This window comes from Sardina pilchardus, chromosome 17, assembly GCF_963854185.1.
Source record: "Sardina pilchardus chromosome 17, fSarPil1.1, whole genome shotgun sequence".
Classification (NCBI taxonomy): domain Eukaryota; kingdom Metazoa; phylum Chordata; class Actinopteri; order Clupeiformes; family Clupeidae; genus Sardina; species Sardina pilchardus.
In genome coordinates, this window is record NC_085010.1 from 30,450,899 (window position 1) to 30,463,342 (window position 12,444).

Below are 12,444 nucleotides of genomic sequence, written 5' to 3' on the forward strand. Positions count from 1 at the left end.
TCGGAGGGAAACCGATTTTGGGATAAACAGATGGGGAAGGATACTGTTTAGCTTGTAGTTCGTAGAGAAACTACTTGGCTAATTGAGAGACATGGCGGTGTAGAAGGGCTTGGGGAAGCTGAGAGGAGGGGACATTGTCTCGGCGCAGGAGGCAGTACCTGGGTCTGAATGCGGTTGAGGCCACGGAACCAGAGGATCTGGCCACGGCGCAGCTCACGCTCGGCGTGGTCGATCTCCTCCATTTCCTCCATTTCGTCCAGTTCCTCTGCAGGGATCTCCTCCTTCTGTGTGCCGTGGCCCGCCGGCCTCAGGAACTTCAGCCAGCTTGTGGGAACTGAAGAGATGATCTACCAGAGTGCAGATACAACCAACTGAGTGGGGTAGTGCCTTTGCAACAGAACTCAGGACTATAACAATGTACTAAAACAGAGGTAAACAATACTTTGTGAACTGACAGAATACAGATGCATTTATTGCAGGTACCAGTGAAAGATCTTTAATTTGACATTACTTTGCAGAATTGATTAATATCTGTAATCAGTAATCTTATCAGTAACTATATGTAGTGCAGACAGTATATTTACAGTATGACTATTATTTGTCGTCAATCACAGATCAACTACAAGAGGATGGCATATCGTGACTACACCAACTGGTGTTTGAGAATCTTTTTCTCGCTAATTACCCGGACTGTGGCAGCCCACCATAGTAGTACTTTGTCTTGCCACAGCGTTACAAATGCATCTGAAATGTCTTTCCACTTAAAACGAGTAATTATACCTTGCCCCGTTGCTTTGGCAAAGCATCTCTGCTCTGCTACCCTCCCATTTTACAAGTTTAAGAGTTTAACAAGTAAAAATGGTACTAGGCTTGAACCAACAGGCTACCTAATAAAATGTACAGTATGTCCTATCCCAATTTGCTTTTATTGCACAACTGTGGACTCCATTTCTGACCCCTCCAATATTCTGCAATATTGAGGATTAAAATCAGGTCGTATCAGTCCAACATGACTAGTAAACAAAGGATCAGGAGATCATATTCAGTCTGCTCACCAGGAGAACATAGTGTTGACTTGTGCACAGCCAATGCACTGCTCAGCGACTAATAATAACTCCAGTGATAGAGCTGCAAACCAACACACATCTAATGCAATGTTTATAATACTACAGATGCTTAGAACATCTGAAGACTTGCTGATGGTTGCCAGCCGTGTTTATTTTTATGTCTGGAGCATTTAAGCTGTGTGTCCTTCCTTAACCACTAGGGGGAGCCCCACTACCACAGTCAAAACAGGACTCCTTGCAGGTGAGCAATGTGTGGCTAGCAGAGATGATGAAGAACTAGTCTGGAGAATTACCTGACCCCAGAGGAGACAGCCAAAGCCCAGGAAGACACACCAGAGCCATTGGTCAATAGTGAGACCAACACAGCTAAAGGGCTTCCCTCCAAACTGCACAATGACAATCTGCCAAGAGGAGGAGGGTTTGTTAATAAAGTGAGAGAGGAAAAAAAGCTTGCTGTGGTCACCAAGTTCAGATTAATAATCAGAGTGTTTCCCCACCTGGATGAGGAAGGTGCCAAAGACTATGCTGCAGAAGATGAGGTTGTTGAAGATCCCATCAAACACGTTCCTCTCGCCATGGATCTTACGGGCATTGATCTCGTTGAAGAGCTGCATCATGACGAAGGTGTTAAAGACGATGGTATAGTGTTCAGAGGGAGGGGCATGGAGAGGGGCGTTTCTGCCGCTGTCGATGTCAAATATCTTCTCACCTGAGAAACACAAGCGTCATGAAAACAACTCTATCCGTCGACACAGGTAAAGGAAAGCCTAATGTAGGGAAGTCTTATATTGGCAGGGTCATGTCATATGTTACAAGATTAAAAGAGATTGTTATATGATTCACGGATAAAGTGAAGATGCACTAAAAGGAACTAAAATGTCATGGTTGGGTTCTCCCATAAGTAGCGTGTTACTATGACATGATATTTCCTCTGATCTGGGAATGAGTAAGGGCAGTTGGACCTTACCAGCAAAGAGCAGTCCGAAGATGATGGTGAGCTGGTAAACGGCATGGCCAAATATGTTCTTCATCATGGTCTTGGAAATAAGAGGCTTGTTGCGTCCATAAGGCTTCCTGAGCAAGAGGGACTCTGTGGGGGGCTCGGTGGCAAGCGCCAGGGAGGCGAAGGTATCCATAATCAGGTTCACCCACAGCATCTGTACCGCTTTCAGGGGAGAGTCCTGCACAGGGAACCCACACAATATTACACACAAAACATACATGCCTTCAACATAGAGAGAGTAGCATGAGATTTAGATGGGTGACTGGTTGTATTAATCCACATCTAAAAACAAGCTCTGTGGTTAGGACCAGAGAATTTCTGTTGCAAACAGACTTCAAGTACATGCACCGATGCAACTGAATGGATTTTACAGGCAAGGTAACACACACACACATACACTATATTGCCAAAAGTATTGGGTCACTTGCCTTGACCCCCCTAATGACTTAAGTGACATCCCATTCTTAATCCATAGAGGGTTTAATACGACATTAGTCCACCCTTTCAAGCTATCACAGCTTTTACTTTTCTGGGAAGGCTTTCCATAAGGTTTAGGAGTGTGTTTATGGCAATTTTTGGCCATTCTTCCAGAAGCGCATTTTGAGGTCACACACTGATGTTGGACGAGGCAACTGGCTCTCAGTTTCCACTCTAGTTCATCCCTAAGGTGTTCTATTGGGTTGAGGTCAGCACTCTGTGCAGGCCAGTCAAAGACATGGATCTCAGAGTTTGGTGTGGATGAACTTATGGACCTTGCTTTGTGCACTGGTCTGGTGCACAGTCATGTTGGAACAGGAAGTGGCTATCCAAACTGTTCCTACAAATTGCATGGGAGCATGGAATTGTCCAAAATCTATTGGTTAATGCTATAGAATTCAGAGTTCCTTTCACTGGACCTAAGGGGCCAAGCCCAGCTCGGGGATGGCCCCTTCCTGTTTCAACATGACTGTGCACCAGTGCACAAAGCAAGGATGTGGATGTGGATGAACTTGACTGGCCAGCACAGAGTGCTGACCTCAACCCGATAGAACACCTTAGGAGGTGTTCACACGAGGAGGGTTTTATTTACAGAAAACACTTGACCTGGGTGTTTTTTTAAAAGATAGAAAGCCGACAGGTTTTTTTTTTATTCCCCCAAAACAGCACCGAACGTTAATCTCAATTCCCATGACAACTGCCGTTCTAGAGCACAAGTACCGTTACGTGATTGCTACTGGTTAGCTTAGCTTGCCAGGTGAGCGGATGAAAACGGAGAATTAATTTTTACAATTATGGCCCAAAATCCCACCAATCGACCTCCAGATGGTCTCCTTATGGTAAATGTTGTGGTATAACTTGTTGGTCATGTCGTATAGCTCTACATGTTCACTCACAAGAACAACTAGCTGTTCGGCTGGCATCTTTTTTCTTTGTTTTGGTCGCCATTTTTTTTTTTCTGAAAAAAGAACTTTCAATAAAGTTTCACTATGACGCAAACTCTCGTTAATTGGTCAGCTGTCAAAAAACCACTTGACGCGGGGTGTTTTTTCTTGGAGAGTAGAAATTTCTCAACTTGAAAACCACCCGGGGTAGGTGGAAAAAAACGCCGGTGGCGGTGGTTTAAAAAGCGCCCAGTACCTTTTTTAAAAAAACCTCTCTGTATCATAGGAATATAATGTAAAACATCACGCAACCGGTGAAAAATCATCCTCGTGTGAACACGCCCTTAGGGATGAACTAGAGCAGAAACTGAGAGCCAGTCGCCTCATCCAACATCAGTGTGTGACCTCACAAATGCACTTCTGGAAGAATGGCCAAAAATGGCCATAAACACACTCCTAAACCTCATGGAAAGCCTTCCCAGAAGAATTGCAGCTGTTATAGCTGGAAAGGGTGGACCGACGTCATCATAAACCCTATGGATTAAGGATGGGATGTGACTGAAGTTCATATGTGAGTCAAGACAGGTGACCGAATACTTTTGGCAATATAGTGCATATTGTCCTTTTTATAGCATATTCATAGAATACGTGCTTATGTGGACAAAAACTTTACAGGCTGAACTATGTCAGTTTGATTTGCTATTAGGCTGTTATGAAGTCTGATACATATCTCACGTATTTCCCCGCCTAAATAAGTTCAACAAGGTCAACTGTATTTATAAACTTATGCTGGACGAAAAATTAACTTATGTTTCGAATACCTGCCGTTTCTCACAACGTACATCAAGTCCCACAAGTGAGCGAATGATTTCTATAGCAAAGGAATGGAAGAGGCGCCCCTGACCTTGGCTCCCCTTCCCACCCGGCCCCTGCATTATCACACCACGCTGGAGCTCTGTGTCAGCGCGCAGGTCGCCAGCCAACCGCCTATTTGTCACCGTTTCACAGCCACCATTTCCAATTGCTTTTAGCCTGGCTGAGCAGTAATTAGCAGCTGCCACCTTGAGCAAGGGACAGGCGCGAGTGACTGGGGTGGGCTTTTTCACCCCCCCTTTCCTCCCTCTCTTCCCTGGTGAGAACGCGACTGCATGGATGAGTCAGCCCTGCGATAACTTAACTATCTGGCCTGTGGAGGTGAGAGAGCGTGTACGGGCCGAACCAAACGCCACAGAAAAGAACACAGATGTCCATTCACGAACTGTACGGTCCGAGTTTCATTTAATGTCACTCTGAGCTACTTGGTCTTCATCAGGCTAAAACAAGCTGTTCACTTGATGAATGTAAGTAAGAGTTTGTGATTATGTACTGGCATGTTGACCTAATTATTTATATCAGAAAAGCTACGGAACATTCCTTGCCTCCACCAATTTAGGATACAAGGGCTTCATTCAGAACCGCTCCTGGCAATAGGCGTGTGTTTATGTACATGTATTTTCATAATGGCCATGGGCCCTAGGGCTGTACCTGTGTGATGCAGGCTCCAGTGAAGGCCACGATCACAGCCACCACATTGACGGTGAGCTGGAACTGCAGGAACTTGGAGATGCTGTCGTAGACATTACGCCCCCACATCACCGCCCTCACAATGCTGCTGAAGTTGTCATCTGTCAGGATGATGTCCGACGCTTCCTTGGCCACGTCTGTGCCAGCGATTCCCTGTCAGAAAAAAAGCACGCGCACACACACATACACACAGATGATCAGACCTGTCATGCAAACATGTCCATCATTCATTCGTATGTCCCCAGCAGCAAAACAGAGCATGCCCTCTTTTAAATAGAGTCCTTGTACTGGGGGGGGGGTGGGGGGGGGGGGGACCAGCAGGGATTTGCAACAGACAGTGACATTACCATGGCAAACCCGACATCGGCTTTCTTCAAGGCGGGGCCATCATTGGTGCCATCTCCCGTCACCGCCACTACTTGTCTTTGCTCTGTGACTGTGCTGTCGATGATACCTGCAAAACAAAATGACGGTCTTAAAATTACATTACAGTGCTTTCTCAACAGCTCACCAAAACCACCCTTGGAGAATGAAATGGTCTTACCTTTCACTAGCGTGTGCTTATCAGTGGGGGAGGACCGGGCCAGCACTCGCAGTTTGGGCCAGATCTTATCAATGCGCTCTTGTTCAATCTGGAAAGTACAACTAGATCTCAAAACAAATCTCAGACAACATTTGCATTCAGCCCTTAAAAGGGATATTCCGCCATTTTTGGAAATAAGCTAATTTTCCACCTCCCCTCGAGCATACAATCGATATTTCCCTTTTCCCCCATTCATCCAGCCATTCTGTGAGTCTGGCGATACAACTTTTAGCTTCAGCCTAGCATAGATCATTGAATCGCATTAGACCATTAGCATCTCACCTGCTAGCATCATGCTTAAAAGTGACTAAGATTTCTGGTAATTTTCCCATTCTCAAGTTAGAAAGTACAATAAGACCAACTGAAAATGAAACCTGGCGTTTTTCTAGGCTGATTTGACATGGAACTACACTCTCATCTGGCGTAATAATCAATGGAAGTTGCAAACGTACCATGGGCGCAGTGATATCATGCACTACTAGTGCTTGTTGCCTATGGGGACTATTTTCCGATTATCACTGGGACCATGGTACGTTTGCAATTTCACTTCATTATTACGCCAGATGAGAGTGTAGTTCCATGTCAAATCAGCCTAGAAAAAAAACAGGTTTCATTTTCAGTTGGTCTTATGCACTTACTAACTTGAAAAAAATTACCAGAAATCTTAAGTCACTTTTAAGCATGATGCTAGCAGGCGAGATGCTAATGGTCTAATCCGCTGAAGCTAAAAGTTCTATCGCCAGACTCACAGAATGGCTGGATGAATGGGGAAAAAGGTAAATATAGATTGTTTTGCTCAAGGGGAGGTGGAAAATGAGCTTATTTCCAAAAATGGCGGAATATCCCTTTAAAGTACCACCATAGTATTAATTAATTCATTAATGTCATTAATGAACTAAATCACACTTCAGTAATCAAACCAATTTTTTTTTTGCCAATTTCTCTCACCTCTCCCTTCTCGTTGCGGATGCGGCGGTTGAACTCTTTGCCCTCTAGGCAGATGAAGTCGTCGCCTGGCTGCAGGATACCACACTTGGTTGCTATGGCGCGGGCTGTGTTGATGTTGTCCCCTGTGACCATACGCACGGTGATTCCGGCACGCTGGCACTTCCTTATAGCATCGGGGACCTGAGCAGCAGAGCAATTGGGGCGTTGGCATCCTCTTCAGCATGCAAATAGGTCTACGTAAATATTTGGCAACTGAAAGCAGGATGTAATTCTACTGGGGCCGGTTGCAGAAAAACATCCTTAAATCTTCTCTTTAAGGGTTTAAATGTGAAGATGATTTACAAACAATTCAAAGCATTGATGAGAGCTGTTGACTGTAAAATGGTTTGTTATACCCCACTTCAACAGCTTTTTCAAAAAGTATCAGGATGATTCTTTAAGCAAATATGCTCACTATGCTTACACAATGTATCACTTCTCCCTATCCCCTTCATATTTAATCTGGTGCCAGACATCTCTGGTGCTTGAGTGCTGCCATGGCTGACAAGATCCTTGTGACTAACAGCTCACTTCTGCCCTGCCAGACCAAAATATTGTGATGAATGGGCCATGACCTATACTACACCATACATACATGTGTATTTTTAAAGTATATTCTTTGGCCTTTTTGCCTTTATTCGGACAGGACAGTGACGATAGACAGGAAGCGAGTGGGAGAGAGAGAGAGAGATGGGGAGGGATCAGGATATGACTGCAGGTAAGATTCGAACCTGGGTCCCCGTGGGCACTTGGACCAGTACATGGTATGAGTGCTGTAGCCTGTTGTGCCACAGCAGTTACCTACATTAACTACCAATGAGCTACAGTCTCCCCCGCGGCATGGCGCAGTGTTTCACTTTTTGGCACTACCATAGGCACACAACGTGCATCCAAATTCACACATTCTTCTCTGTTGAACTACTCGCTTATTACTCATCACAGATATATCACGTGAAAGAGCATCTTCTCAGCTTTTAAATGGTGCAAGCTAGCCACTATTTGCTGTGATATAAGGATCTGCGAATTTTCAAGAGATGCCATCTTTATTCTCTGCATTCATCTCCACACCCACTCGTCTAGGTGGCATATCTCACAAACTGTTCCCTAAACACATGACAAACCATACCAACAAGCTTAAATTGCCTACATATCTGTAAATATTAAAATCAGAGGATATACAGCTCATGGCTAAGAGTTTTTCAATGTAGCCTTAATCATTTATCTTTACAGAGTAATGTGATAATTTTATATCATGACCAAAATGTTCTACCATATCTCTAGTGGCTAGTGAAACAATACAGTGGCTGGTAGATTTTGGCAGGTGGACAAAATATTTATCTCCACCTCTGGTGTAAGCCCTTTTAAAACCATGGCCATATTTTCAGCGCCATTACCTCTGGTCTGACTGGGTCCTCGATGCCCACTACGCAGATGCAGGTGAGACTGGTGAGGATGTCTGTTTCATTGTCCCAGTCGGGCTCTCCGTCTGCGAGGGGGAAATCGCGGTAGGCCATGCAGATGGTCCTAAGGCCCTCTGAGGCCATGGGCTCAATCACCTTCTTGACCATGTCATCCCGGTCCCTCGGCCGGAAGACCCGCGCCTCACCCGAGGCAGTCAGGATCTTACAACACCTGCATAAGAGAGGGGTCGGGGTAAGAGAGTTAGAGTGAAAGTGAGAGTGTCTGTGAGCGTGGTCATTTCCCCTGAGGTAATACGGCAGAAACCCTGCAGCAAGCTCCTTGTTAGAGGAGTGCATTAGACCGGCACATTTCTGGGGGAAATTGCTGCTCTCACTGCGGTCTTTGCCAAGCTTGGAGGGAAAGGCTTTAGTGCAAAGCCTTGCTGCAAAGCTCCTTAGCGTAAATAAACACAGGCAACTTAGGACTTTTAGCTGATATTCATAGACTGAAATTCACAGTAGCAAAGAGTAAGTAGCTGAGTGAAACGTGAAAAACAGAAGGGGTTGGGGGGTAAATTGCTGCTTACTTCTTGAGGAGAATCTCTGAGGCGCCTTTGCTGAACATCCGGAAGCTTCCGTCAGCATTCTTCAGCACGGTGCTCATGGATTTTCTGACAGAGTTGAAGGTGTAGACTTTGTAGAGTGTCTCCTCAGGGATCTCGTTCCGTATTGCTTGGTAGTCCTTTTTCAAGTCCAATACGAAGCCCAGCAAGGAACATTCCGTTTTGTTGCCCACCTGACGAGGCAGGCCGCCCTCTTTCTCCGGTGGCTGGAAGTGGGGAGAGAGGACACACACACACACACACACACACTGAATCATCGGCTCCATGCTCTTTTAGAATCTCGGACCCAGTGTGTCCTGAACTAATGCACCAACTCTTGTGGTGGAGGAAGATAAACAGAGGCTCCAGCCAGACCAGACAGCACATTAAGGCAAGGATGAGCGAGGATCGATAGCATGGTTGAAATTTTCACTTCCAGTTGAGCTCAAAGATATAGAGGATAAGGAATATGCAACCAATGCAAGGTGCACACCGCTCTGTTCAATATGGGAAATGACTACGAAGCAACTTTACACAATGCAGCAAATAATTATTGACAAAGTGCTGTGTTGATCCCAATTTATCGTGCTATATATATGAAAATCAACAATCAACCTCAGCTACTAAGAATGTTGAGCGACTTGCTCTGTGAAATTCTCTGCTTGGTTTAGAATAAATAAATCTATTTCTATAAAAATATTCTAAATAAAGCACAAACCACCAAACAAGCTTTTACATGCATAACCGAATTCACAAAAGGCTGCAGCGCTGCATTTTTTCTATGGTGTTGGGTTTCTCTCATAGACACCTTATCTAGCCAAGATCACACTATAGTGAACCACCAGCCTCTACAGCATCAGCAGAAATCCTCACCATGATCTTGGTAGTGTAGGCGGAGTTGACACTGATGCCCACAATGAGCAGGTCCATGATGCCCGATGGGATGGATTCTGGCGTGGGTATCCTCCTGTGGTGTTTATCAGCCAAGTACGCCTGCACTACAGTCATCCTGTTCATAGTCAGCGTACCCGTCTTGTCAGAGCAGATGGCAGTGGCGTTGCCCATGGTTTCACAGGCGTCGAGGTGCCGGACCAGGTTGTTGTCCTTCATCATTTTCTAGAGAAACACACATACACACACACACACACATTATTATGTTGCAGTTCTCAAAAACTGCAAAATTGATTCTCATTGTAAGTTAAACCAGTACAGGTCCACCTTTGTGGTGAGCTGATTACTACTAACTCCAGCAAAAGGCAGTCAGCTCTTCATTGGATCAGACAGTGTGGCCCCGCAAAGAAGGATCAGTGAGTGTTGGTTTAAGGCACTTTGGCGGGGATTGGTCACGGACACCAGCATTCTGTGCTAAGCCACTAATGAGGTGACTGGAAGAGGCTCTTACTTTAACGGAGTAAGCCAGCGAGATGGTGACTGCCAGGGGCAGGCCTTCGGGCACAGCCACGACCAGCACGGTGACGCCAATGATGAAGAACTTGACGAAGAATTGGATGTAGATAGGAGTGCACTCCTTAACCCACGACAAGCCCTGCCTTCCGAAGGTGTCGATGGCGAAGAGAGCCACCAGGATGACGACTGTAACAGCCGACATAAATAGGCCTGGATAGAAGAAACACATACACAAACTCTAATTCACCACCATACAACCGCTATCATTTTACACATTAACGAGAAGGATGAGGGTGTCCAAAATCAATGGGTCTTACCAGCTTTGCCGATCTGGACAGCTAGTTTGGTCAACTTCCCCTGGAGAACAGATTTCTCCTTCTTTGGCAGATTGCTTTTCTTCTTCTCCTCAGCATCAGCTCCTTCGTCACTGTTCAGCGGCTGCATTTCCATGGCTGCTCCATCCTGGGCTTTGGCTGAAACAGACAGTATCAAGGCTATTACCCATAGGTACAAACACACACACACACAGACACACACAAACATACACACACATACATACACCCACACCCCTTCTCTCATCTCCTACTTCTACTGTGAAGCTGTAGCATTTAAAAGCTTATCTGACATTTTATACAGGCTACTTGGAATTATGTAATTGTGATTCAATGTTAACATAACAAACAGAAGTCTTGACTGTCAACACGCTTGGGAAGCAGTGAACTTGCTAATCACTTCCCCATAATCACTTCTGGGGCTTGATTGTGCCTCTGCAGACTTCCTCAGGGTTATTGTGCCCAGGACTCTTGCCTCACCCTTACCCTTCGGCCAACCAGTGCCTTGTGGTAGAGGCATTGTCAAGGTAGAAGGCTGGATTAAGTCAGGTAAGGGTGATTCAGTGACAAAACTAGATAAGTAGTCATTAAACTTATGCCAAAGACTACGTTGCTAGCATTGGAGTTAACCCATGAAAGCTTAAACTCTTGCTTAATATCTGGGCTAATACAGTGTGACTGAGAGCAATCAAAATTAAGTGGGCATAAGAGCTATGATTTCTCTATTCTACTACTACCAGGGCATTTTATGTTTACAATCACAAAGTAAGCTAGCTATGGTACTTATGGCACAAAACATTGCGATAATGTTACAGTCACTAAACAAATGTTGCTACCTGCCTAGTTGTTTTTATCAGATCCACATTTAATTTACACAAAACAAAGGAGTACAAGTCTATGTTGAGAAGAATGCTTTATTTGCTTATTAGGGTAACTTAACATTCCACCAACCAAAAACCATAAACTATTCTGCATTCTGATAGCAGCCGGTATGATGCTTGAACTTCAACTTTCTCACTTCATTTGGGTATGCCGTTGCCGTGACGCTCCCAAGGCATTGTAGGTGGGATTTAGGACAATATTGACAGGTTATCAGCCTAATAATTGGGAGGCAAACGGCATTAACGCCTGTAAACTCGAATTAGCCTCGTCTCGGCCTGACTCGACCGTGGGTTTGCGGCTAATGTGTGCAGGGTCAGAACAGGCCATGAGGACACAACCACAGGCAAATCTTTTCAGCCCCCGTCGCCATCTTCTTCCCCCTCACAGACGGAGAGAACGAAGACCCATTTTCCCCAGGACTCGGGGAATGTTAAACTAATTAAGTATATTTCACTGAGCGAAAAATGTAATTAAGTGAGGTGGAAATTTAATTACTCCAGTCTACACTCTGCTGGCGGTTCGGGCTGTGGCTTTCTACACTGGCCAGGCAGACACCATTTAAATTCCTCCAAAGCTATGTTCGTCTCTTCCAGCTCGACTCAGTCTGTCCAAACACACACACACTCACACACACACACACACACACGCACGCATCAAACCAAGTAACCTTGGAGACACAAAGCTCTCTTTGCTGAGGCCAAAAGACTGATGCCCACACCATCCGTCAATGTGGAAAAATCATTACTGCCAGCCAGCCTTCCAAAACACACACACACACACACACACACACACACACACACACACCAATACAGCCAAATCCCCCATATACAACACAAACTCACACATGACAAGACTGATCTCATACTGTAGTAGCAAAAACAGCATAGGGGTCAGGCCAAAGCATGTCTGAAGAGTGTCTACAGATTTTGTGTGAGTGTTTTAGAGGGGTTGGGTGGGGTGTGGTGGTGGGGGGAGACACAAATGGCCTGAACCACTGAGAAGAATTAAGCTCTCCTCTTGGCGCAATTTGCTGCCAAAGGGGACTGGGAAACACTTTTGGTGAAGTGAGTTTTTTGTTCAGACACACAAACACACAGAGTAGTAGGCTACAGAGGTGTGCCTGTGTGACTTGGACACTGTTTTGGGAGCTGGCACTAAACCTGGGCGGGCGGGCAGCTGCTCTTTCTCTCAGGATGCTCGGAGAGCTTTAAATCTGCTGGGTGCTAATCGCCATAACTGGATTCAGCAGCACCTGCC

At 45.3% G+C, this 12,444-nt stretch overlaps 1 protein-coding gene across 6 annotated transcripts in view; it reads right to left on the reverse strand.

Moving 5' to 3' along the window:
• Window positions 1-12,444, reverse strand: part of atp2b1a (ATPase plasma membrane Ca2+ transporting 1a) — a 35,414-nt gene that overhangs the window by 6,228 nt on the left and 16,742 nt on the right. For all 6 annotated transcript variants that reach the window (XM_062518705.1, XM_062518702.1, XM_062518707.1 and 3 more), the window contains 13 exons: window positions 10,291-10,446; window positions 9,969-10,183; window positions 9,440-9,682; window positions 8,552-8,793; window positions 7,959-8,196; window positions 6,526-6,705; window positions 5,539-5,626; window positions 5,342-5,448; window positions 4,956-5,147; window positions 2,035-2,248; window positions 1,565-1,776; window positions 1,361-1,468; window positions 159-347 (listed from right to left, as the gene is read on the reverse strand). In XM_062518705.1, the coding sequence (XP_062374689.1) occupies window positions 159-347; window positions 1,361-1,468; window positions 1,565-1,776; window positions 2,035-2,248; window positions 4,956-5,147; window positions 5,342-5,448; window positions 5,539-5,626; window positions 6,526-6,705; window positions 7,959-8,196; window positions 8,552-8,793; window positions 9,440-9,682; window positions 9,969-10,183; window positions 10,291-10,446 (2,384 nt within the window). The remainder of the gene's footprint in view (window positions 1-158; window positions 348-1,360; window positions 1,469-1,564; window positions 1,777-2,034; window positions 2,249-4,955; window positions 5,148-5,341; window positions 5,449-5,538; window positions 5,627-6,525; window positions 6,706-7,958; window positions 8,197-8,551; window positions 8,794-9,439; window positions 9,683-9,968; window positions 10,184-10,290; window positions 10,447-12,444) is intronic.